General features: G+C 40.6%; 1 protein-coding gene across 3 annotated transcripts in view; it reads right to left on the reverse strand.

The window, feature by feature from the left end:
- Positions 1–24,045, reverse strand: part of MORF4L1 (mortality factor 4 like 1) — a 56,786-nt gene that overhangs the window by 2,761 nt on the left and 29,980 nt on the right. The window contains exons 1-12 of one of the 3 annotated variants that reach the window (XM_055277537.2): positions 21,836–22,022; positions 16,664–16,710; positions 14,384–14,451; positions 9,903–10,019; positions 8,756–8,842; positions 7,615–7,695; positions 3,903–3,928; positions 3,349–3,437; positions 2,609–2,710; positions 1,322–1,410; positions 721–893; positions 54–138 (exon numbers count right to left, since the gene is read on the reverse strand). In XM_055277537.2, coding sequence (XP_055133512.1) covers positions 54–138; positions 721–893; positions 1,322–1,410; positions 2,609–2,710; positions 3,349–3,437; positions 3,903–3,928; positions 7,615–7,695; positions 8,756–8,842; positions 9,903–10,019; positions 14,384–14,451; positions 16,664–16,710; positions 21,836–21,875 — 1,004 coding nt within the window. In that variant the 5' untranslated portion in view covers positions 21,876–22,022. Of the gene's footprint in view, positions 1–53; positions 139–720; positions 894–1,321; positions 1,411–2,608; positions 2,711–3,348; positions 3,438–3,902; positions 3,929–7,614; positions 7,696–8,755; positions 8,843–9,902; positions 10,020–14,383; positions 14,452–16,663; positions 16,711–21,835; positions 22,104–24,045 lie in introns of those variants that run through there. The other 2 variants (XM_055277539.2, XM_055277538.2) reach the window with 2 other exon arrangements.

The raw sequence follows: 24,045 nt of genomic DNA on the forward strand, positions 1-24,045 counted from the left end.
CATTACACACTGAATTTTCAAATTCATGTTTCTAATTTCAAGCACAGACTTACTTTAGGAAATCGTGAAGATAATTGAGTAATAAAGCAAGGCTCTTCTCATCCAGAGGTGTATAGGCCAACATTGCTCCAATTCGTACTGTTTAAACAAGAGAATTTATCCAAAGTTACATCGAAAGCAGGGGCACTACAACCATGTATTTTAATTATGCGAGCAAACACCACCAATTTCTTTAAAATACATGATTTTAGGCCGGGCGTGGTGGCTCACGCCTGTAATCCCAGCACTTTGGGAGGCCAAGGTAGGCGATCACTTGAGGTCAGGAATTCAAGACCACGCTGGCCAAAGTGGTGAAACCCCATCTCTACTGAAAATACAAAAATTGCCACAGGTATGGTGGCACACACCTGTAATCCCAGCTACTTGGGAGGCTGAGGCAGAACTGCTTGAACCCAGAAAGCGGAGGTTGCAGTGAGCCAAGATCGCACCACTGCACTACAGCCTGGGCAACACAGTGAGACTCTGTCTCAAAAAAAAATTATAAAATAAAATACACGATTTTTAAAACTCTTGCTCCTAAAGAGATTTTGCTATTTATTAACATTCTAGATAAAAGTTCAAATTAAAATGGAGTCATGTTTTGGAAAGTTAATTACTTTACTTCATTTAGAGAAGACCTCCCAAAAAGTAAAATCCATTATTTTCTACATGACATATTACCAAATAATCTCAGGAGATGTGGCGCTCCATACACTTGGGACATGGGTGCATCGGGATGATCTGCAAGAATTTCGGCATACTGTGGTCTCTCAAATTTGTAGAGTAGCTGGGTGCCCAACATTACGTTGAAGTATTCTTTTATCCCTGCCACAACTTCATTAACCGCATACTCCCTGATAAATGAACAAAAACATTCCAAAACTGGTCAATGAAAATAACTGAGATAGAGAATAATTCAACCAATTTAAAGAATTAAAAGCTGAGCTAGTAATAATGAACCATAGCTGAGATTTTTTTAAAGGGCATATGAAAGCAGAGTTTGACAAACTAAAGCAATTAAGATGATTCTTACATTTTCAGATGGTTAAATTTTAAATGGTTATGCAAATACCTACATGATAGCTTAAATTTTACCTAAAATATTTACTATCTGGCCCTTTAAGAAAAAGTCAGCCAGCCAACTCCTGTGCCAAAGCAGTGAAATTCTATTTTGCTAGTTTCTGGTGGTATTAATGTTTCGGAGTCAGTACAAGTTTCAGATGACTTATTCAGAAACTTTTTTAAATGTCTTTGAGTCTATCTGAAAAATGTATATTCTTACTTATTATCTGTGTTTCCACGAGATTTCTTGTAATTTGCATAATCCTCAAGAATGGAATCCACATTCTTCTTGGCAGGAAGATAAAAGAGCTATGAAGACAAAAACATGCTTAAATACAAGCACTCTCTTTTTTAAAGAAAAATCATACCAGGCAAGTTTTTATACAAAGATCAGGTAACAGTATTTCAAATTAGGAAAGATACTATTCAGCACTTAAAACATGGATAATGTGGCTGAGAAACTAAAAATGTAGTTAGACAGTTCCCAACTTACAATGGTTTAACTTAATTTTCCAACTCTGCTGGGTGTTATGGAGCATCTATACATTTAAACAGCCAAATGAGACTCTACTAGACAGAACAGCACAGCTTTTAAAAATGTCAATCTGCTAGACACACATAACAGACATGAATGTGCCTTTGTGGTACTACCAAGTCATCATTTACTGTTATGCATGTTATTTGCTAGATCTAGTCTAAAGCATTAAAATAATTATCTTTTCATCCTCTCATCAGCATTGTCAAACACAAACTATTATTCCATTAAATGCAGAAACGGAAGCACAAAAAGGCTATGAAACTTGTCCAAACTCACAAATAGTAAGTGATACAGCCATGCTTGAATCTTCGCAGTTTAGCTGTAATTGCATAATCCTCCAAAGGATTCAAATCAGAATTCAAACTATATCCACATACTGTATATGACTGATAGGTCTCTTAAGTCTCATATTCCTCAAACAGTCCCTAATCATCTCCCCCAACTATCCCTAACCCTACTTATGCCATTTGTTTAAATAGCTTCATTTGTCCTATAAAATTCTCCATTATAGAGTTCAATGATTGACAAACATGTCACTCCATTAAACATCCTATTTCCTGCAAACTAATGATAGATCCAGGCGCTTAGTAAGATTCAGGTTCTTTTCAGGGTCATGAATACCTTGCAGGTGGTGGTGTGTGCTTTCTATGGCCTACCATTAGCAATGACAATAAGACACATGCTTCTTCGCCTTTATGAATTTTCAGAACGAGTTCCTGCCCTAGCAATCTCCAAAAATGAGTTATTTCCACCTTTATCATTACAACCTCATAAAATTTATATGTCAACTTTTATTCTTCTAAGTTACTCTTTCTGGTAGTAGTTCTAAAGTGTTCAGCCTCTAAATTAAAATATTTTATCAGTCATACCTTAATAATTCAAGTCAATATACCACTTTCCTTTAAAAACTTTTTTTGCTAGCAAGAATGTATCATATAGCTTAACAATCTGGGTAGCTTTTCAAGTTACCTGTTTTTGCCTGGTAATTAAGTCCCAGTCATCAACAAGCCATGGTTTTAGCTCTTCAGGAATCTTTACTTTAACTTCAACTCTGTTCATGAATGTTTCCTCCTAAATAGAAACAGGAAGAGTATTAAAAACCTAACCTTTCTTGCTAAATACCAAACATGGAGGGGAGCTGACCTTTAGAGGCACTAGGGATAAATCTTAAAGTAGCCAAGCATACAGCTGTACTGTCACTTTTTAAAATCATTAATGAAAAAGACCATACGAAGTAGCTGTTGGGAGGAAAGAATCTGACCTAACCTATAGTCTATTTAGTGCATTTTCTTGTAAAGGTAAAAATTCTTCAGTAAGGTTCCTCTTGTTCAGGAAATGAAACACCCTGACTTGATACATTTTAACTTAATATTTTCTTATTTACCACTGATATCAAAACTATTTCAAACACAACCATCTTAAAGGTACATCTTTAACTCATAAAAATAAATATCTAACACCAAAGAAATAGTCTTGTAGGTGAACATGAAGCTTAAACAACAAATGATCAATTGGGTAGGTAAATCTGGAGCTACAGGTGAAATAAAGATGTACAGAAATTTATCCTTTACCCCTAAAAGAGAAAATTTTTAATTTCAGGAATTAACCATGTAAGCAAATCTTGTAGAGAATCAAAGCTCCCATGGTTATGTCATGTAACCGAGACTAAAAATCCTAACATGCTATTCATAAACTCAAGAAAAACTCACATTTTCAACAGTAGGATCTACCCGGGCCCTTTTCTTCCGAGGAGGCTGAGGGGTCTCACTGGTACTGCCACCATCTCCATTTCCAGGTGCTGTAAATGTTGGCGGGGAGGGGTCTCATTTAGCTAATTTAACAAACTCTATAAGGAAAACAGTCTCGACACATTATCCCTTTTCATTATTTCTCCATTACACAGCTGTTACCTCAATCTAAGTTAAAGAATCATATTGCTACCAAAAATACAACTTTCCCTGAAGAGCTCTACCAAACATTTAGTATAAACATTTAGTATCACCATCTTCCACTTATTTATAAATGTTATCTTCTCAGTGGGAGACATTAAGACTAAAGCAGATGAAAATAAATGCTCACAAGTTTCTCCTTGGTAAAAAGAGGTCTCTACCACCATGTACCTATCTTATAACACTGCTGTGAGACTCCTATTTGAGATAATCAATAAACATAAGCTTACTCCAAAATTTCATAGCTTTCAAAATAAAAATGTCAGTGTCATAGACGTAACATAAATTAACGTTAGGAAAGTTAGTATTCTTACTTTTCTGTTTGTTCTTTTTTGTTTTCCTAAAAGGAGAAAAAAAAAGAAAAATAATTATTTCCAGTAAAACTGCCTTTGTTTCAACTCCCTTTATCAGGGTTAAGTTCACAGGGAAATACTAACTTGGATAAAAGATCAGGTGGTAAATATGTGTCCTACTCAGACACAAGGATTTTTATTGATAGTTGGTTAAATTCCCATCTCTCTCCACATAATAGAAAAAAATAAACCAAGCCAGGCGCAGTGGCATATGCCTGTAATCCCAGCATTTTGGGAGGTAAAGGGGGGTGGGATCTCTAGAGCTCAAAATTCGAGACCAGCCTGGGCAACATGGCAAATCCTGTTCTCTATAAAAAATACAAAAATTAACTGGGCATACTGACAAACGCCTATAGTCCTAGCTACTTGGGAGAAGCTGAGGTGAGAGGATTGCTTGAGCCCAGGAGGCCAAGGCTGCAGTGAGCCTCGATTGCACCACTGCACTCCAGTCTTGGTGACAGAGTGAGACCCTGTCTCAAAGACAAAAAAAAAAACAGAAAAGCAAACCAAGAACACAGTAGTAAACAACTTCGTTCTTCCAGGGTTATATTAATATATGTTATAGTATATACCACATTATTAGGCCCACCAAAAAAAAAAAGTGTCAAAGGTTAAAATTTTTTTTCCAATTATTTTTGTTCCCCAAAATATTTTTAGATTTGTGTATTTTTTGTTGTTGTTTTAAGTCTCCTCATCTTGATTGTCATCTCTAACAGCAACTTACCTCATGTCTACTTATATACTGCCAAATGGTAAATTGCTAATTTTGCTTTATTTATTTATTTATTTATTTATTTATTTTGAGACGGAGTCTTGCTCTGTCTGTTGGGTGATCTCGGCTCACTGCAACCTCCTCCTCCCGGGTTCAAGCAATTCTCCTGCCTCAGCCTTCCAAGTAGCTGGGACTACAGGCACCCACCACCACTCCCAGCTAATTTTTGTATTTTAATAGAGACGGGATTTCACCATGTTGGCCAGACTGGTCTCGAACTCCTCACCTCAAGTGATTCACATACCTCGGCCTTCCAAAATGCTGCTATTACAGGCGTGTGCCACCATGCCTGGCCTAATTTTGCTTTTTTACATTATTATTTCTAGACCACAAGGGAAACAGTTTATAAAGCCCATGATTATGGATTACTTTCGACGGAAAGATACTATAACACCTGGATTTTTTACTTTTCTGTAGCTTTAAATAATCCTTATAAATGTTATTAATTAAATATATTCATTTAATTTAGGTCTTAAGGTTTGACGATTCAAATTAACTTATGTTTGGATATAAACACAAAAATCTGGCCAATCTGAAGTATAGGTTTTCTCTTGTCTGTTAGTTTTGTAAAAATCTGTTGGACTGTATTTCTTGGTCAAAGTCAACCATGAACTTTACTTGCACGTGTCAATATGTGGAGACCAAGAGAAACCAAGAGTCCTCACAGTCAATCCTTTACCCACTCAACTCTGTAATATAAAACTAAAATACTGACAGGTGATCTCAACTCTAAAGTAAAAGATCTATAAAATATAGATGGGTTCAGCATCCCAAAGCCAAAATGCTCCAAAAATCCCAATTTTTTGAGCCAACATGACATTCAAACGAAATGCTCATTAAAAGAATTTTGGATTTGGGATTTGGGATGTTCAACAGGTAAGTATAACGCAAACATTTCAAAATCCAAAAAATGTCTGGAATCTGAAACGCTTCTGGTCCCAAACACTTCAGATAAGGGATATTCAACCCATACACTTTAGTAAGTCCCAGTAGTAAGAGCCTGACATTCATGCTTCAAACGTCTAGACTCAGGATCCTTCAAAAGACTCAGAAGCCAGTTTGAAGAGGCTTCTACTGTCCAAGAATGGGAAATTTAAATTTTAAAGCTTTACTTCATATATTTACTCAGCCATTATTTTTGTAGTTGAGACTGCACAATGCTGTATTCAAATACAAATAACTTATGGGCATACTACCACTTGGATTTCTATATAATAACTTAGCAGTGACACAGAATTAGTTATAAACTATTACTTTTGATAAAAATCTCTTTTCTATATAAAGAGAAAATTACTGCCTTTTAAGATGTAATTACTATTAAATCCTAATGAAATACTACACTACAGTTTTCCAAAGAACCAGATCATGAAAACATGTTACCACTTATTAAAACTATGAACAATCCTCAAATAGTAACACACTTAATCCTTGCCAAACCATTTATCTCCTCACCAAAAAGAGTTTAAAAAAAAAAAGCTTCAAACATCTCCAATGCATTAAATACTAAATACCTTCATTAGTAACACCTTACTTTTTTTAAGAGGCTAGAGTGCAGTGGTGTAATCACAGATCACTGCAGCCTAGAACTCCTGGCCTCAAGCAATCTCTCCCGCCTCAGCCTCCCAAAGCACTGGGTATAACACCTTACTTTTAAGTAGAAAAGTCAGATCAGTAAGTCTGGTGGGAAATAAAATGACCTCTTAATAAAAGTTATAATCTTTGTTTTTATTATTACAAATACTTAAGAATACTTATTAAGTTACCACTCTTGTCATCCACTTGCAGGTACATCAACTTTTTTTTTTTTTTTCTTTTTAAAAGACAGGATCTCAGTCGCCAAGACTAAAGTGCAGCCTTGACCTCCTGGGCTCAAGTGATCCTCCCACATCGGCCTCCTGAATAGGTGGGACTACAATCATGTGCCACCACCCCCCGAGCTAATTTTTTTATTTTTCTGTAGAACCAGAGGCTCCCGATGTTGCCCAAGTTGGTCTCAAACTCCTGGGCTCAAACCATCCTCCTGCCTCAGCCTCCCAAAGTAGGGGGATTACAGGTTGAGCCACCGCACCATCCTACATCCTACATAAACTTTAAACATACAAAATGTATGCATGCACATGACTTTCTCACTCTAGGTTTCTTATCAGATGTTCTAACATCTAGAGTTAACAAGAAGTAATGGTTTTGTGCCGGGAGCAGTGGCTCACGCCTGTAATCCCAGCACTCTGGGAGGCCAAGGCAGGTGGATCACCTGAGGTCAAGAGGTCAGCCTGACCAACATGGTGAAACCCTATCTCTACTAAAAATACAAAAATCACCCAGGTGTGGTGGCGTATGCCTGTAATCCCAGCTACTTGGGAGGCTGAGGCAGGAGAATCACTTGAACCCGGGAGGCAGAGGTTGCAGTGAGCACAGATCACACCACTGCACTCCAGTCTGGGCAACAAGAGGGAAACTCTGTCTCAAAAAAAAGCAATAGTTTTCTTGGGGGTGGGGACGGGGAGGGCAGTTATTTGAAACCTTAACTTCTGACATATTCTTACCATGAGTTTCACCAAAGTGGGGGTTAATTCGTATGTATTTTTAGCACTTGCTTTTTAGGTTTGAAAAGGCTTGCCAAAAGTTATCTCAAAACTTATAACCACTAATACTATCTTTGTGAGATAAAACATCACACACACATATATTTATACACACAAGTTAAAGGGAGGGGGAACGTGCTGAGGAAAATTAAGGAATATGTATTTTAAACTACTTTAACGACCTGATACCTGAGGAATGGGATTCTTACTGGTTCCAACAATGTTCCAAAGTTTCCATTTCAACACAGTCTAACACACAATGAATATAAAATATTATCTTCACATATAGTATGCAAAATCAAAACAAAGAGCTTCTTACACTTCAACGTTTTTCTGTTGCAGACCAGATGTCTTCTTTCCTGGGGCAGCCCCTCTCATCTTCCCCTCTGCATACTGCTCCCTTCAAAAATAATTTCAGTAATGTCAACATAAAATGAGCATTTATGTGAAAAAAAAAAATTATGTCATCCTGATTCCATTAGGAATTTATATTCAAATTCTGGCACCAAGTTTTTAACAAGTTGGACCGAGATATTTCCAAAAAAAAAAAAAAAAAAAAAAAACACTCAAGAAACAGCAAAAGGCTCAATAAAAATCAATGTAATAAAAAGTGACTGTAATAGACTGTTCTCATAGCATTGAAAATTCCATTTGTTTTGGAATTCACTAATCCCAGTGTTTTATTTGTTCCCATTACCATTTTAATTTTTTTTTTTTTTTTTTTTTTGAGACAGAGTTTCTCTGTGTTGCCCAGGCTACAGTGCAGTGGCGCGATCTCCGCTCACTGCAAGCTCTGCCTCCAGGGTTCACGCCATTCTCCTGTCTCAGCCTCCGGATTAGCTGGGACTACAGGCACCCGCCACCACACCCGGCTAATTTTTTGAATTTTTAGTAGAGACAGGGTTTCACCGTGTTAGCCAAGATGGTCTCGATCTCCTGACCTCGTGATCCACCCGCCTTGGCCTCCCAAAATGCTGGGATTACAGGCGTGAGCCACTGCGCCCAGCCATCATTTTAATTTTTTTAAATATACATTCAACTTTGAAATTACCCTATAGATCATATAGTCTTTCAGGGTCCCTTTTCCTGTGCTTTCAGAGATGAAAAACAGAACAGGAAATGCCTCGTTTGCTTTCTTGTCTCCCCCACCAAATTTGTCTTCCAGAGCCCCAAAAATAAGGAAGATTTTTATCAGTGAGTTCATACCTATAGCAATTTCCAACAACATTCTGCTGTTTTCTACCTGGGTCTAAGATAAGCTCAAGTAATGGCGGGTATGCTACTTCCTTTACCTAGATATGGCTTGATCACTTGAAGTCAAAGCTGTAACAGCAGCTGAGAGAGGTACCAGGAATCATTTTATACGCAGGGCAGCCAACATGATCTCCATTGTTCATTCCATGTCCAAAATTAATCTACAGGCATTTCTCCTTAATATTCAGTTCACAAAACAAACTTACTGATTGGCTTTTTGAAGTTCTCGCTGTTTCTGCAAATTGGTGTCCACATATTTGAGTACTCTGCTCTCCGGAACCCACTCATCCCAACTGAAAAAGAGGAAAGTTAAAATTTAACTCAAAAATACTCTGTTCTCCAGCTAATTTTCTGAGATCCAAGAGGCAAGACTGGATTTCTCTTAAGTAAAATTTGATGAACTGGCCCTACAAACATATTCTCAACTAAAATGAAAATCTAATGGAAGTCTGTTCTGTAAAAAGGAAAACTTTTTATTTTCAAAAAGCAGCATTCCAAATCTAAGCTGCCAGAGTCCAAAAGCAGATAATTCAAATCATTTTTAGAAATGGCTTAAGAGTTTAGCACTTAATGTAAGATTCACTAAGTGATTAGTCTTACATTATCTTAAAGTCTTTTATTGTCAAAAATAAAGCATAGGAGTCAAAAACTGTTATTTTTAAAAATTAAAACCAGCTGTGTGTAATGACAAAGTTCCATATGGCTCTTTGTGTTTTCATTTCATTATCTATGAAATGAGGACAACAACAGTACTTATCTCAAATAACTGTTATGAGAATACACGTAAAACACCTGAGAATCCCTGACACAAAACAACACTAAAGGTGTGTCAGAAACATATAAGGAAGTCTACAATACTCAAACACCAACTAGATTGACTTAGTTAAGTTTGTAAAGTATTAAAATGATTTGACACCATTCTTCACCTTCATTCAGTCACAAATGAACACACACTAACTTTCAAGGCTGATCAGAAAGCTGGCTTTCTAAATATCAGAAGGCAGAACCAACTCTCTTAAAAATGTTAAGGCATTCTGGCACTTCAAAGAGCTTGTTCAAAACACAATTTCTGATTATGTGTTTTTTCCCCAAAAATGGCAAACAAAAACAATGTTATTTCTTAGGGAATGCTAACTTTTTTTGAGCAGCAAATCTTTTCTCCTGCTGATGGAGCTCCTTTAGTGACACAATTAGGTGTACTCTCAAGGCACCCAATTACAAAAAAAAATTAAGACTTTCTTTTGTTTAATGATTTCCCACCTCTGACCTCTTATATAATACAGCCAAAAGGAAATTAATAAAAAGCAATCCTGAACATGATTTCCTAGAGAAAATTTCAAAACATGCATTTACCTAGAGGTCAGGAGGGGGTGGTGTACTGAGGGAGCTCCTTCAGGAACAGGAAAAAGGGCTACAATATCCTCATGTGTCTTCAAAGATTTTTCAGAGCGCCTGGGCCTCACAGCACTTCTGATACAGACAGCATAGTACAAAGTAATCTCAGTGACCAGGTGCAGAATTTAGCTTCAGCTTTATTAAGATTCATTTACAAATGGAGTATTTAAGTGTCTGTGTCAACAAATTCCAATGAAGTTTGAAAATTTAGAAATCTCAATCATTTATTATGTTTTTGAAAAAAGATTAACTGAAGTTTAAGAAAATTCCAATTAGGGATTAAGGTTTTGTTGTGCGAATTTTAAAAAGTACCCTGCACAAGCCATTTTCAAAATGAGATTATTTTTGAGATATTTATGTGTGTGTGTGTGTGTAGATATATATAATTTTTTTTTGAGACAGAGTTGCGCTCTTGTTGCCCAGGCTGGAGTGCAATGGCGTGATCTTGGCTCACCACAACCTCTGCCTCCTGGGTTCTAGCGATTCTCCTGCCCCAGCCTCCTGAGTAACTGGGATTACAGGCATGCGCCACCACGCCCAGCTAATTTTGTATTTTTAGTACAGATGGGGTTTCTCCATGTTGGTCAGGCTTGTCTCGAACTCCTAGCCTCAGGTGATCCGCCCACCTCGGCTTCCCAAAGTGCTGGGACTACAGGTGCGTGCCACTACACCCAGCTAATTTTTAGTAGAGATGGAGTTTCACCACGTTGGCCAGGCTGGTTTTGAACTCCTGACCTTGTGATCCACCTGCCTAGGCCTCCCAAAGTGCTGGGATTACAGGCATGAGCCATCGCGCCTGGCAAGAATTTCAGGTTTTTTTTTTTTTTTTTTTTTTGAGACGGAGTCTTGCTCTGTCGCCCAGGCTGGAGTGCAGTGGCGCGATCTCAGCTTACTGCAACCTCTGCCACCCAGGTTCATGCGGTTCTCCTGCCTCAGCCTACCAAGTAGCTGGGATTACAGGCATGAGCCACCACACCTGGCTAATTTTTGTATTTTTACTAGAGACGGGATTTCATCATGTTGGCCCGGCTGGTCTAGAACTCCTGACCTTGTGATCCGCCCACCTCAGCCTCCCAAAGTGCTGGGATTACAGGTGTGAGCCACCGCGCCTGGCCCAGAATTTTGTAGTTTTCTAACGGTAATGTGACTAATTCCCAGAGTCACAACGATCCATGGGCATTACTTACATAGACTAAATACACAACACACTAGGTATCTGAGTAACTCCTCCCCCTTTCAAAATGAATTTAAAGGTTTCTTTAAAGACTTTCCAAAGCTAAGATCATTCTTTCAATATTGCATACATTTATCTACATGCCAAGTCAACCAAAGACATTTCTGATGTATTAATATTCCTCAATACATCTACGAAGATAGTAACAGATCTCTAATATTTGATGCTATTTTTTCTTAACTTTCCCCAGCAGTAATTAATATGTGTCAAATTAGTTGAGAACAAAAAAATCTACACAAACCTATCATTTCTTTGAGTTACTGGACTACAATACACCAAAGAGGAAAATGTCCATTATTTTTAGAAGCAATAAAATCAGAAAATACAAGCATTTGGTATTTTCACATTTGTGACAAGCTACAAATGCCACTTAAAATCCAGTTTTTGCACTGTACACATCTATGTGCGCAATTTTATACAGGGTTATCTATTGTATGTGAAAAAGAACTAAGCACAAAAGCTGTATTCACAGTTACTAAGGAGAAATTCTAAATTAATTTTTTAAGGTTTTTAAAAATATCTTCTTTATTCTATTCCCTTTTCGTAGTTTCCCTTAGTTTTTTATGTGTTCAATCACTTTTTTTTTTTTTTTCCCTGAGTCTCGCTCTGTCGCCTAGGCTAGAATACAGTGGTGCAATCTCAGCTCACTGCAACCTTCGCCTCCCGGGTTCAAGCGATTCTCCTGCCTCAGCCTCCCGAGCAGCTGGGACTACAGGCGTGTGCCACCACACCTGGCTAATTTTTTTATTTTTAGTAGACATGGGGTTTCCCCATGTTGGCCAGGCTGGACTCGAACTCCTGACCTCAAATGATCCAACCGTTTTGGCCTCCCAAAGTGCTGAGATTACAGGGGTGAGCCACCACACCCAGCCTCAAACACTTTTTTAAAATTTTTATTTGCTTAATTATAAGAGGGGTGTCTAGCTATGTTGCCTAGGCTGGCCTCAAACTCCTGGGCTCAACCTCAGCCTCCCAAGAAGCTAAAACTATAGGCACCACCATACTGGCTCTAAAACAATTCCTTTAAAATGCAGGAGGTGGAGAAGAGTAAGCCTAAACCATAAATTTGCTTTGTGTTTTTCTTTGATATCCTACATGGTCTTTCCCACTCATAGTATGCATAAAATTAAGATGCTATCTTTCCTGTAGAGAAATGAAATTCTCCTAACACTCTCAACTTTATCTGGATATTGTCAGAATATCAACACATAAGTCTAATAAAGATTGAAATGCAGTTTTAGCAAGGCATTGTTTAGTAATAAAAAGTTATGAGATACACTAGGAGTCACTATTTTCCTGTTTCCTAGATATTAGAATCCATTTAGTACTAAAAGCACAGTTTACTTTTACCAAGACAGTTTTCTCCATTATTTTCCCAATTTCTCAATATTTAAAATACAAGTCCATGAGGTTAGAGTTATCTATCATTATTAGAAATACATGTTGTTGTTTGTTTTTAAAGGAGTCCAGGTCTTGTTCTGTCACTCAGGCTAGAGTGCAGTGGCACATCATAGCTCACTGTAGCCCCAAACTCCTGGGCTCAAGTAATCCTCCTGCCTCAGCCTTCCAAGTAGCTGAGGCTACAGGTGCACACCACCACACCTCACTGATTAGAAATACTTTAATTATCATTAACTGGGGAAAAAAACCCGCAAGTTGTCAGGATGCTCTTCTATGCATTTCAGATTTCTACCTTTCCACATTTATATTAACGGAAGTGAAAAGTCTGATAAATTCTCAGCTGAAAACATCTGATATGTGAAAACAACTTCCTAACAAATAAATAAAATTAACTGGATTGGTCACCTGGATAGAGTACTAGATGAAACAAGACCAAAGTCACAGGGCCAGTGAACTTCATAGGAAAAATAAACTCCTTCCACAGTAACAGAATACTCATCAAATCAGATGGCACTGCTCCCATGGTAAACCAGGTAAAAGAGCCTGAGTCAGGTGACACAAAGCCTTAAGTTACTAGAGGACAATTCTGCAAGAACAATACTAAATAGCAATGGCAGTGCTATCTTTGAAAGACAAAGCACCATTAATAAAATGTAAAACCTCCCATAGTAAAAATTACAAATCTTTTAATTACAATCACCAAATAGGAGACTTGGGTAAATTTTTAGACAGGGTTATTTGTGAGGCCCAAGGAGAAAAGTCCCATCACTGAAAAACAGCTCCACTGGATGGACATTCTAGAATGTGTTCAATCTATACCCACTGTCCATTCCTGGAACAAGATCGATAACATCGGTGCTTTACATCCACACACACACACAAAAAGGCCGGACAGTGGCTCACACCTGTAATCCCAGCACTTTGGGAGGCTGAGGCGGGCGGATCACCTGAGGTCAAGAGTTCAAGACAGCCTGGGCAATGTGGTGAAACTCCGTCTCTACTAAAAATACAAAAAATTAGCTGGGCATGGTGGTGGGTGCCTGTAATCCCAGCTACTCAGGAGGCTGAGGCAGGAGAATCACTTGAACCCCCGAGGAGGAGGTTGCAGTGAGCCGAGCTCACACCATTGCACTCCAGCCTGGGCAACAAAAGCGAAACTCCATTTCTCAAAAGAAAAAAAAAAAAAAGTCTTAACTCTTAGGGGTGAGAAATTAAGACTTTAAGACTCTATAATTGAATTTGTTTTTGTGTTAAATCATACTAAAAAGTGAGTCACATGAAGTCATTTTCTGTCAACACTAAATAATGTTTCCAAAGTTCAGAAAATGGATTGGTAAATTCTGTCTTTATTTCCCAATCAAGCAACCTTTATCCTTTCCCCTTTTCTAGACAGAAAACCCAACTAGTTTTTAGCACAGCTGCTTGAAATAACATATACAGTCAACATGTTTGTGGTAAGGCCAAAAAATTCAGGCCATCCTAAAAATGTACCAAACCAGGGGAAAAAAAAAAAAAAACAGAAAAATGTGATTGCCACATTCAACCAGAATAATTGACTGACTATACGACCATTAGATATTACACTAGAACATAATAAATACTCCCAAGAACCAAGTATATTTAAATTAAAATGGCTCAGTACCCTAATTTCTAATAGTTTTGTCATACTACAAATAATTCACCTTTGCTTCAATATGTACTATATTACATTAAAACTGTAGAAGAATTGAAAAGCATGCTTGTTAAGCCAGTCAGTGACACAAGCTATCTTATTATAAATAAAATTGTAAGATCTAATACTCACTTTTTATTCCAACCACTGTAATGTATAAAGTATTTCACTTGTTTGTCCTTTATGGCAACCTTTACACACTGAAATTCAAAAAAAAATAATAATAATTCACTTAGAAATTTTCTAAAGAGACACTACCTTTTCAAATCATCCTTCAAAGGCACTCTACAAAAGCTTTATGGTGGCCTAAACAAAATGACTAAGAACACTAAGCTTGTAGAATACTCAAGTTACAAAACTGCAGATTAGTCACAAAAGGTCCAACAAAGCTGAGAACCACAAGCATAACAGGTCACCTTAAATCTTTAATCAATGGATTACAAAAGCTATCCAAGGACAGCTAATGAAAGCTATGCTTGTTTTCTCAGTCTAATTAGCCAGGAGCCATATTTATTTCAAAAGCAAATTCCTCTTTATAAAGCAAAGTCTTTATATTATAAAAGAACCTAATTAGCTTATGAAAGGCAGTAAACGGACCTGTTTCCGAAAAATTAGTTTAAACAACTTGTAAAGCAATGAATTAAAAATATTTCACTTTTCTTAAAAGCAGCCAGACAAAAGGAATTACTAGAGGCAAGTCATTAACTATGACAAGTGATGACTATCTGGTTTTGGATTTAAAAGTCTTTAAAAGAAAACCAAAATAACCACAACAGTTTAATTTGTTTCAATAGCTTCAATTCAAAAATTGTTCACCAGAGCGTCAGCTGCCAGGAGAAAAATCATCCAGTTTAGTAGAGTTTGCCAAAAGTTGATACAACAATAACAACATTCAGGGATAAAAATGATTAACAGGACATAATTTTTTTTTTTTTTTTTTGGTAGAGACAGTCTTGCTATCTTGCCCAGACTGATCTCAAACTCCTGACCTCAAGCGATCCTCCTGCCTTGGCTCCCCAAAGCCCTGGGATTACAGGCACCCGGCCATGAGTCGTAATTTAGCACTTATAAACATTATATCATTAAGATGTATGTACATATACATATACTTAGAAATTCCTGACCATCTCCATACATCCAAATTCAGCCATTTTCGGATTTCTTTTTTAAGAGACAGTCTCCCAAGGTGCGATGGCTCACACCTCTAAGCCCAACACTTTGGGAGGCAAAGGCAGGTGGATCACAAGGTCAGGAGTTCAAGACCAGCCTGGTCAACATGGTGAAACCTGTCTCTACTAAAACTACAAAAATTAGCTGGGCCTGGTGGCTGGCGCCTGTAATCCCAGCTACTTGGGAGGCTGAGGCAGGAGAATTGCTTCAACCCGGGAAGGGGAGGTCACAGTGAGCTGAGATTGCACCACTGCACTCCAGCCTGGGCGACAGAGCAATACTGTCTCGGGCGGCGGGATAAAAATAGAGAGACAGTCTCGCTTGGTGCTTGGTTGCCCAGACTGGCCTTGAACTCCTGGGCTCAAGCAATCCTCTAGCCTCAGCCTTCTGAGTAGCTGAAACTACATGCATGTGCCACCGCGTTTGGCTCTTTAGAACTTTAAAAATACACTTCTGTGTATTTAGAACACAGAAAAAAAAAGTAGTGAAAATGGCTAATATTTAGTCAGAATTGTCTGACACTTTAAGGCTTTTTTCAGACACATATAGCATAAAATTATTCCCCAAGAATTTATGCAGAAATTGCATAAATTAAACATACTGTTTTGTATTTTACGGGTTCATTTTTAGAGCTACAACTGTTTAAGGTATAGTCAAGTCTTAAATATTTGTACTAAAGAAGTTATCAGAAACAAAATACTAAAACTTTTTTTGACTTTGGAATGCATTCTCCTGCTTACCTTCAGCTAAACGTATAATCAGTTTTTATAACTTGAGCACACCCTGATACAAAGGGAGCTTCCCAGAATACAAACTTTGCCAAACAACCAAAAGTTAAATGTACTTATTTTTAATATTAGCTTTTACCTTTAACCTAATATAATTAGCTCAATGCTTACTCAGCACATATTTACTTTTAAAAGTAACTTTGGCAATGTCTTCTCACCAAGTCATTAACTACAAAATGCTCTTTGTTCCCACAACCCATCTTCCCCTTCTAAGATTCCCCTCAAATGCTACTTCCAGATCAGTAAGAAAAGCGGGAGTAGCAATGTTTTAATTCATTTGAGCCACTAAGCAAAACAGTAAGAATCTCAGAAAGATTAAGAAATTTATTAACTATGAACCTAAAAAAGGCAACTCTCTTACTGAGGCAACGACAAAATACTGTACTTGTATATTATATGGTCAGATCTAACCAGTAGTTTTGGCCAACTTCTCAAAAGAAAACAAGTTTCATACCTTTGCTTCATAAAGAAGAGGCCCATGAAAGCACAGCACTCGCTCACCTGTAAAGGGAGAAAAAGTACTGGATTAATTGTAATTTCTTCTCATACATAAGAGTCGTCACATCTTAGAGAGTCATCACGCTTTTATTAGGGTATTCCTAGCCAAATTAGGAAAAATTAGGACGGCTATACAGAGCACCACTTTGGCTCAAACTTCAACCATACCCTACAACAAAAACACGTTGGTATCCGATGGTAAAAACAAAAACAATTTATTAGCAGGTCAATCTACTTAAATAATCAAATCATCTATCACCTGTTAAGCACATAAGCGGACTCTCCTGCAAAGCTGTCAAGGTTGGTTGGTTGGTTTTAACTATATATCTGAAAATACAGTTTTTTAAATGCTTTCCTCATCTGTTTTTCTAAGTTGAGGACCTTTACTCTCCACTTGTATCTCTGCTTCCAACCCTTTTACTCACTGAAATATCCTACAAATTAAAATACCAACATGCATCAGAGATTGGCTGGATTAAGGGGTCTCACTATGTTCATTCCTCAAATGTGGAATGATGTTCTAGATGCTAAGCTGCTTCAATGAACAAAGAAATGAGACAATAAAGCCTAACCTTTGGAACTTAACAGTCTATGTTGAGCCTACTTCAAGACTAAACAAAATGTCAGGACCTGGAAGTCTTGGAAGCAATTCTAGGCAGTACCTCAGATTACATTTGACTGTAGCTTGAAAGATTTTGCACACATTATTTTCAGTCCACTTGATTTCAACAGACCCATGGACAACTGAAATATCCAAGAATGTCAGCTCTTTTTTAGCTCTAAAATTAAAAGAGCAGGAGGGGCGAGGTGGCTCACGCCTGTAATCCCACCACTTAGGGAGGCCGAGGTGGCTGGATCACCTGAGGTCAGGAGTTTGAGACCAGCCTGGCCAACAGGCGAAACCCTGTCTCTTCTAAAAATACAAAAATCAGCCAGGCATGGTGGTGTGTGCCTGTAATCCCAGCTATTTGGGAGGCTGAGGCACGAGAATCGCTTGAACCCGGGAGGTGGAGGTTGCACTGAACTAAGATCGCGCCACCGCACTCCAGCCTGGGTGAGGAGACGCCCTCTCAAAAAAAAAAAAAAAAAAAAAAAAAAATCAGCCGGGCATGGTGGTGCGCACCTGTAGTCCCAGCTACTCAGGAGGCTGAGACATGAGAATCGCTTGAACCCAGGAGCTGGAGGTCGCAGTGAGCAGCGATCACACCACTGCACTCCAGCCCGGATAGGAGAGCAACACTCCGCCTCAAAAAAAAAATTAAAATTTAAAACATTTTTTAAAACTATGTATTTTCAAGCCTCACCAGAGACCCATATTATGAGATTCTCCCAGAGCACGACCTATTAACTTTATTTTTAAATCAGTTCTATAATTCTTGTAAGTGGTTCACTCTATAAAGAATCACTGCTAGAGACTGCTGGACCTATGCATAGCATTTCTGAATTAAAGACGGAGATTGGAAAACAGGGAGATCAAAGACTTCTCCAAAGGCCCAGGAACAAGAACTAAAATGGGTAAACTATACTGCTAATAAACAGCGCCAAAGATCAGATCAGATCTGTGTTTCCTAATTTCACTCTCCTGGTACATTTTAAAGGCACTCTGAAAATGGTCTACCATTTTTTTCCCCTTGGCTGCTGCTGCCGGAAAAAAGTGCACTGAAACCGAGGCCCTGTGACCTCCATTCTAGCTACGAGGCCCTAGTATTCTGTTGAAAAAATATACAGCTAGCTGAGGAGTATGACCCAGGACAGCAAATGCTCCGCCTCAAAATCAAAACAAAACAAAAAAGAATTTCCAATGGAAAACCAAGTCCAGTGCAAAGCAATCACTATGCCTTAAGAATTGCTCATACAACATATATTGCACGCCATTATCAAATAAAAAAAAAACTTTTTTACAAGTTCACGAGTTTTTTTTTTAAACAAGTTTACAAGGATCATTAAAAACCCTATTTCTCGGCCGGGCGCGGTGGCTCGCACCTGTAATCCCAGAACTTTGCGACACCGAACTAGGCGGATCACGAGGTCAGCAGATCGAGACCATCCTGGCCAACATGGTGAAACCCCGTCTCTACTAAAAATACAAAAATCAGCTGGACGTGGTGGCGCCTGCCTATAATCCCAGCTACTCAGGAGGCTGAGGCACGAGAATCGCTTGAACCCAGGAGGCGGAGGCTGCAGTGACCCGAGATCGCACCACTGGACTCCAGCCTGGGAGACAGCGCAAGACTGTCTCAAAAAGAAAAAAACAAAACAAACAAAAAAAACACTATTTCTCGCCACTCTTTTTTCTACCATTACATAAACTCTGCAGTGTTTCAAGACGATTCTGTTAGCACTCATCAAATAGTCCTTTTCCCTTGCAAGATATTCTCCGATCATCTTATAATAAACTTTTTTTTTTTTTTTTTGAAATGGAGTCTCACTGTGTGGCCCAGGCTGGAGTGCGATGGCACGATCTCGGCCTACTGCAACTCCCGACTCCCGGGTTCAAGCGATTTCCTGTCTCAGCTGCCCCAGTAGCTGGGATTACAGGAGCCTAACACCACCCCCTGCTAATTTTTGTATTTTTAGTAGAGACTGGGTTTCACCAGGCTGGCCAGGCTGGTCTCGAACTCCTGACCTCAGGTGATCCACCGCCCCCACCCACCTCGGCCTCCCAAAGTGCTGGGATTAGAGGCGTGAGCCACCGCGCCCCGCCCACTAAAATCATTTTTAGAAGGTGGTTATACAATTCCATTTTAAACACAAATAGAAAACACACCTGGAAAGTAATGTTAAGTACAGACTGTCTCACACAGCTTTCAAAACCTTACCTGGGGATACCTTGGTTCCTACTCTTCTCCAATTACACCACTTAAAACAGCACAAGGAATTCTCCTCTGCTGCTATTCATCTCTTAACTAGCAACCCTCTAGAACTAAAGCGCTTCCTCCAGAACAGCCATCCTTAGGTTGTTCCCACAGCAGCGATTAACTTTTTGTGTCTGGACAGTCTGATAAAGCCTACGAGCCGAATTTCATAAATACATAAAACACGCACTAGTACGAAGGAAACCAACTGTACTGAAACAAAACACTTTAAATGTCACGTTCTATGACCTTACAGGACAAACAAGACTTGGCTGCTAATCCAATAACTACCCTAATTTTGAAGAAATGAGAATGATTGCGATAACTGAAAACATCTTCCATAACTCTAATGTTGAGATATGAAAATATACTGAAAATGCTAATGTGGTGGTTTTTTTCGGGGTTTAGGGGGAGCAATTACACTGTTAATTGAAATACTAAACTTGGGTAGATAGAAAAAAAAATCTTCCTCATTCAATTTCACGCACCCTCTGAATTAATGCACTGACTCTAGATTAAGAATATCTGCTCTAAAATGTCTAGTAAAATAATGAATCCATAGGAGGTAGAGTCAACATCTTCTCAAGGTGGGAGACGGGTATTAAAAGTCACACGGCCGAGAGCGACGCCTCACGCCCGTAACCCGCGCCCCCCCACTTTGAGAGGCCGAGGCGGGTGGATCGCTTAAGCCCAGGAGTTCGAGACCAGTCTGGGCAACATGAAACCCCGTCTCTACCAAAAATAAAAAAAGAAAAAAAAAAAACCCTAAAAAACAAAACAGAACAAAACAAAACTTAGCCGGGCATGATGGCGCGCGTCTGTGATCCCAGCTACTTGGGAGGCTCGCTTTAGCCCGGGGGGCAGAGGTGAGCCGAGATAGCGTCACTGCACTACAGCCTGGGTGACAGAGACATCGTCTCAAAAATAGAAACAAAAAAAGTCACTCATTAACAAAATACCCCTAAAACCTCCTTAAATATCCCATAAACTTAAAATACGCAGTACTACGGTTTGAGGTTTACGGCTCTAAAAGGAATTCTAATGCAAGTCTAAAATTCCCTAGAACAAAAATCGTACGCATGTAGACATCGTATTTACGGTAACTAGCCTAAATTTCCATAGCAATGAAAAGGAATGTTAAAGTGTTCCTCCTTTTCAACAGGATTTTACTTCTTTTTCAGCTATTAGACCTCCACCTTATTATACGTTAATTGAAGGGTTGTGAAAATTTAAAGAGCTGCCTTCCACTGGGAGTCAGTCTAACCTTACCCAAAACTCACGTCAATAGAAAACAATTAATAAAAATAAACTCAACTTTCAAGTCATTCTTAAACACTGCAACTAATCAAACAATTGCTGCATTTAAAAAATGACGTCGAGGCAATGGGACTTACCAACGCAAACGGCTTTAACACTACATTCAGATCATTTTTATTTACTTTTAACGAGCAACTGCAAAGCGAGAGCGCACTCACATTACCATAGGATCTTGGCACTGCGCCTAAGAATAGCAGAGTGATGCCTCCAGGCAACACAAAGCGGAGGAAAACGCTCATCCCACTGATCCTTTTTTTTTTTTTTTTCTGTCCCCACCCACCACTGAGGTAAGCGGAGGGCCCCGGCAACCTTGCGGTCGTCGTGGAAGGGGGCGCTGCATCTGCCCGTAAGCTGTGCCTGCATATGGGACCCAGACGCCGGCGGCCATGATGGCGCCGCCATCTTGCAACGGCCATTTTACAACGCACTTCTCCCGCCCCGTGGCGCCAAACCCACCCCCATCCGCAGCTCAGAGTTTCCACCGAACGCAACCTCCTCGGGGCTCCAGGAAGCACCGAACTGCCCGTCGTGGCTGCCCAAGCGGCCGGGCGCGCCACAGGACCGCCCGGAACAGCCGCCGCCCCTCCCCCCACCGCCGCCGCCACATCACTTCCCCTAACCGCCGCCATGGCGCTCCCGTCGCCTCCCTACAATAGGCTGCTCTCTCCGCGCCCTCTTCCTCAGAACAATAACAAACACTTGACGAGGGTGTGCCACGCGCCAAACGCTCTCTCTCCCACTCTAACGCCTGCGTGGCACTCTCGCTTCACAAAGCGCTTTCTCACAATGACGCATCGGAATTGCCATCCGCAATGCGCTTTCTCCCCACAAAGCACTGTCCGCCGCCTTCTCAGGGCGCAGCCCGCGCCGCCCCCGGCCCTCAAGCCTCAACCACCTCGAGCCCGCCTCCATCTCCTGCGCTGTTAGGTGCCTTTTTCCCAAAGGCGCACACTCACCCTCCTGGAATTTAGGCTTCGGGTCCTGCTTCGGCGCCATTTATAAGTGATTCGCCGCCTCCTCCTTCTCCCACCACCCCCGACTACCGCCCCCTACTCTCTACCCCACCCAACTCCGCGTCAGACGCGCCGTCAGGCACTGCCAGCTCTACATCCTGGGCCGGATTTGCCAGCGCCCGCAGACCTCACAGCACCGCGACCCGCGCAGCCGCTGCTCCAGCCAACGACAGCCCGCCGCGCACGCGCCCCTGCGCCCGCGCCGCCCCAGGGCACCCCGGGACTGGTAGTTCGGAGTCGGTGGAGGCGCCCCCGGGTGGGGGAGGGGCCGGCTACCCCACCCCACCCCACCCTACCCTACCCGGCTTCTCTCCCCATCCCCCCCAGCTGCTGCGGGTTGCTAAAGCGGGGATTTGATTTCGTGGGAGGTTAAGGCAGAGCTGGCGATGGAGGACAGTGGGGATGGTGAGCCACCAGTGATAATAGAATGGGAAAGGCCCAGTTGCGACCTCCCTTGGGCAAATAAGCCCCTGTTGATGTTGAAGTAGCCGGAGAGAATAGGGCTGACTCGGAAACCTACATTCAATAGCATTCCGCTAGTTTTTGCGTAGAAAGGCTTTAGGATCAGCAATCTGGCCACAAGAGGGTGGGAAGTGGGGTCCGCTTCTGGAAGCTTCGTTGTTTAGCAAGCCCACTGCGGAGCCTATTTGGTGGGATTGATAGCCATTTGTTTTCTCATAAGACACCCAGGTCTACCTCCTCTTCTCCAGCCCAGGCTTGCGGAAGTGAGGAAGATGACGTGGGAACACTAGTCAGGCTTTAGCTTTTTGAGATAACGGAGCTCTGCTTTCTGAAAAAGGCTAGTGTGAATATGTCAACGTCTGTATTCCGTACCTGCCCTGTTTGTGCTTTTTGTCACTCTAAACAAACGGATTTCAATATTATACCTTTTTTTTTTTTCTGAGATAAGAGTCTCGCTCCACTGCCCAGACTGGAGTGCAGTGGCGCGATCTCGGCTCACTGCAACCTTCGCCTCCCAGGTTCAAGCGATTCTCCTGCCTCAGCCTCCGGAGTAGCTGGGATTACAGGCACGTGCCACCCGCCCTGCTAATTTTTGTATTTTTAGTAGATACTGGGTTTCACCATGTTGGCCAGGCTGGTCTGGAACTCCTGACCTCGTGATCCGCCCGGCTTGGCCTCCCAAAGTTCTGGGATTACAGGCGTGAGCCACCGTGCCTGGCCTAAACAAATGATTTCTTTATGTCGTTCCCTATTCAAAAACAACTTCGTTGGCTAAGCTGCAAAATAGCACCATTTACGTCAGTTTATTGTGAGAATTACATATACGGGCTTAGCGCGGTGCCCAACAATGAATAAGTGCTCAATGAACTTTAGACGATAAATCTCAAAGTCCTTAGCCTGGTATTTAAATCCTTCCACAAACAGCCCTTAGCCTGCCTGCATCCCCTATGCAAACCTTTGTCCTCCTCTGCAAACCTTTGTCTCCATGGCTTTTCTATTTTTTTTTTTTCTTTCTGAGACGGAGTTTCCCTCTTATTAACCAGGCTGTAGTGCAATGGCGCGATCTCAGCTCACTGCAACCTCTGCCTCCCAGGTTCAAGCGATTCTCCTGCCTCAGCCTCCCGAGTAGCTGGGATTACAGGCATGTGACACCACACCGGGGTAATTTTTGTATTTTTGTAGAGATGGGGTTTCTCCATGTTGGTCAGACTGGTCTTGAACTCTCGACCTTAGGTGACCCGCCCGCCTCGGCCTGCCAGAGTGCTGAGATTACAGGCGTGAGCCACTGCACCCAGCCTGTCTCCATGGCTTTTCTAAGCCCTCCCCTGCCCGGGTTCCACACCCCACCAATTCCGGGCCCCTCTCCATTTATCTGACTTCCATTTCTCCTTCGGTCTTTTTAACACAACGCCTTCTCTGACAACAGAAACCCACAAAAACCTTCCTTATTTCAGTTGAATATACACCATCTTGTCACGACTACTTCTTGCAAGCTTGTCCAACCTGCCTTATTTTGTTGTTGTTTTGTTTTGTTTAGGCTTTTAGCACCCTGAAGCCATGGTTTTTAGTTTCAGTCTCTAGTGATAAGTGGAAAAGAGGGATGAGGAAGGGGCTTTACTGGCCCAACCAGAAACAGAAACTAAGAACGCACGACTGTATTCACTCCCTTGGACACCACTGCTAAATTGTAA

The sequence above is a fragment of the Symphalangus syndactylus genome, chromosome 5, assembly GCF_028878055.3.
Source record: "Symphalangus syndactylus isolate Jambi chromosome 5, NHGRI_mSymSyn1-v2.1_pri, whole genome shotgun sequence".
In the NCBI taxonomy this organism is placed as follows: domain Eukaryota; kingdom Metazoa; phylum Chordata; class Mammalia; order Primates; family Hylobatidae; genus Symphalangus; species Symphalangus syndactylus.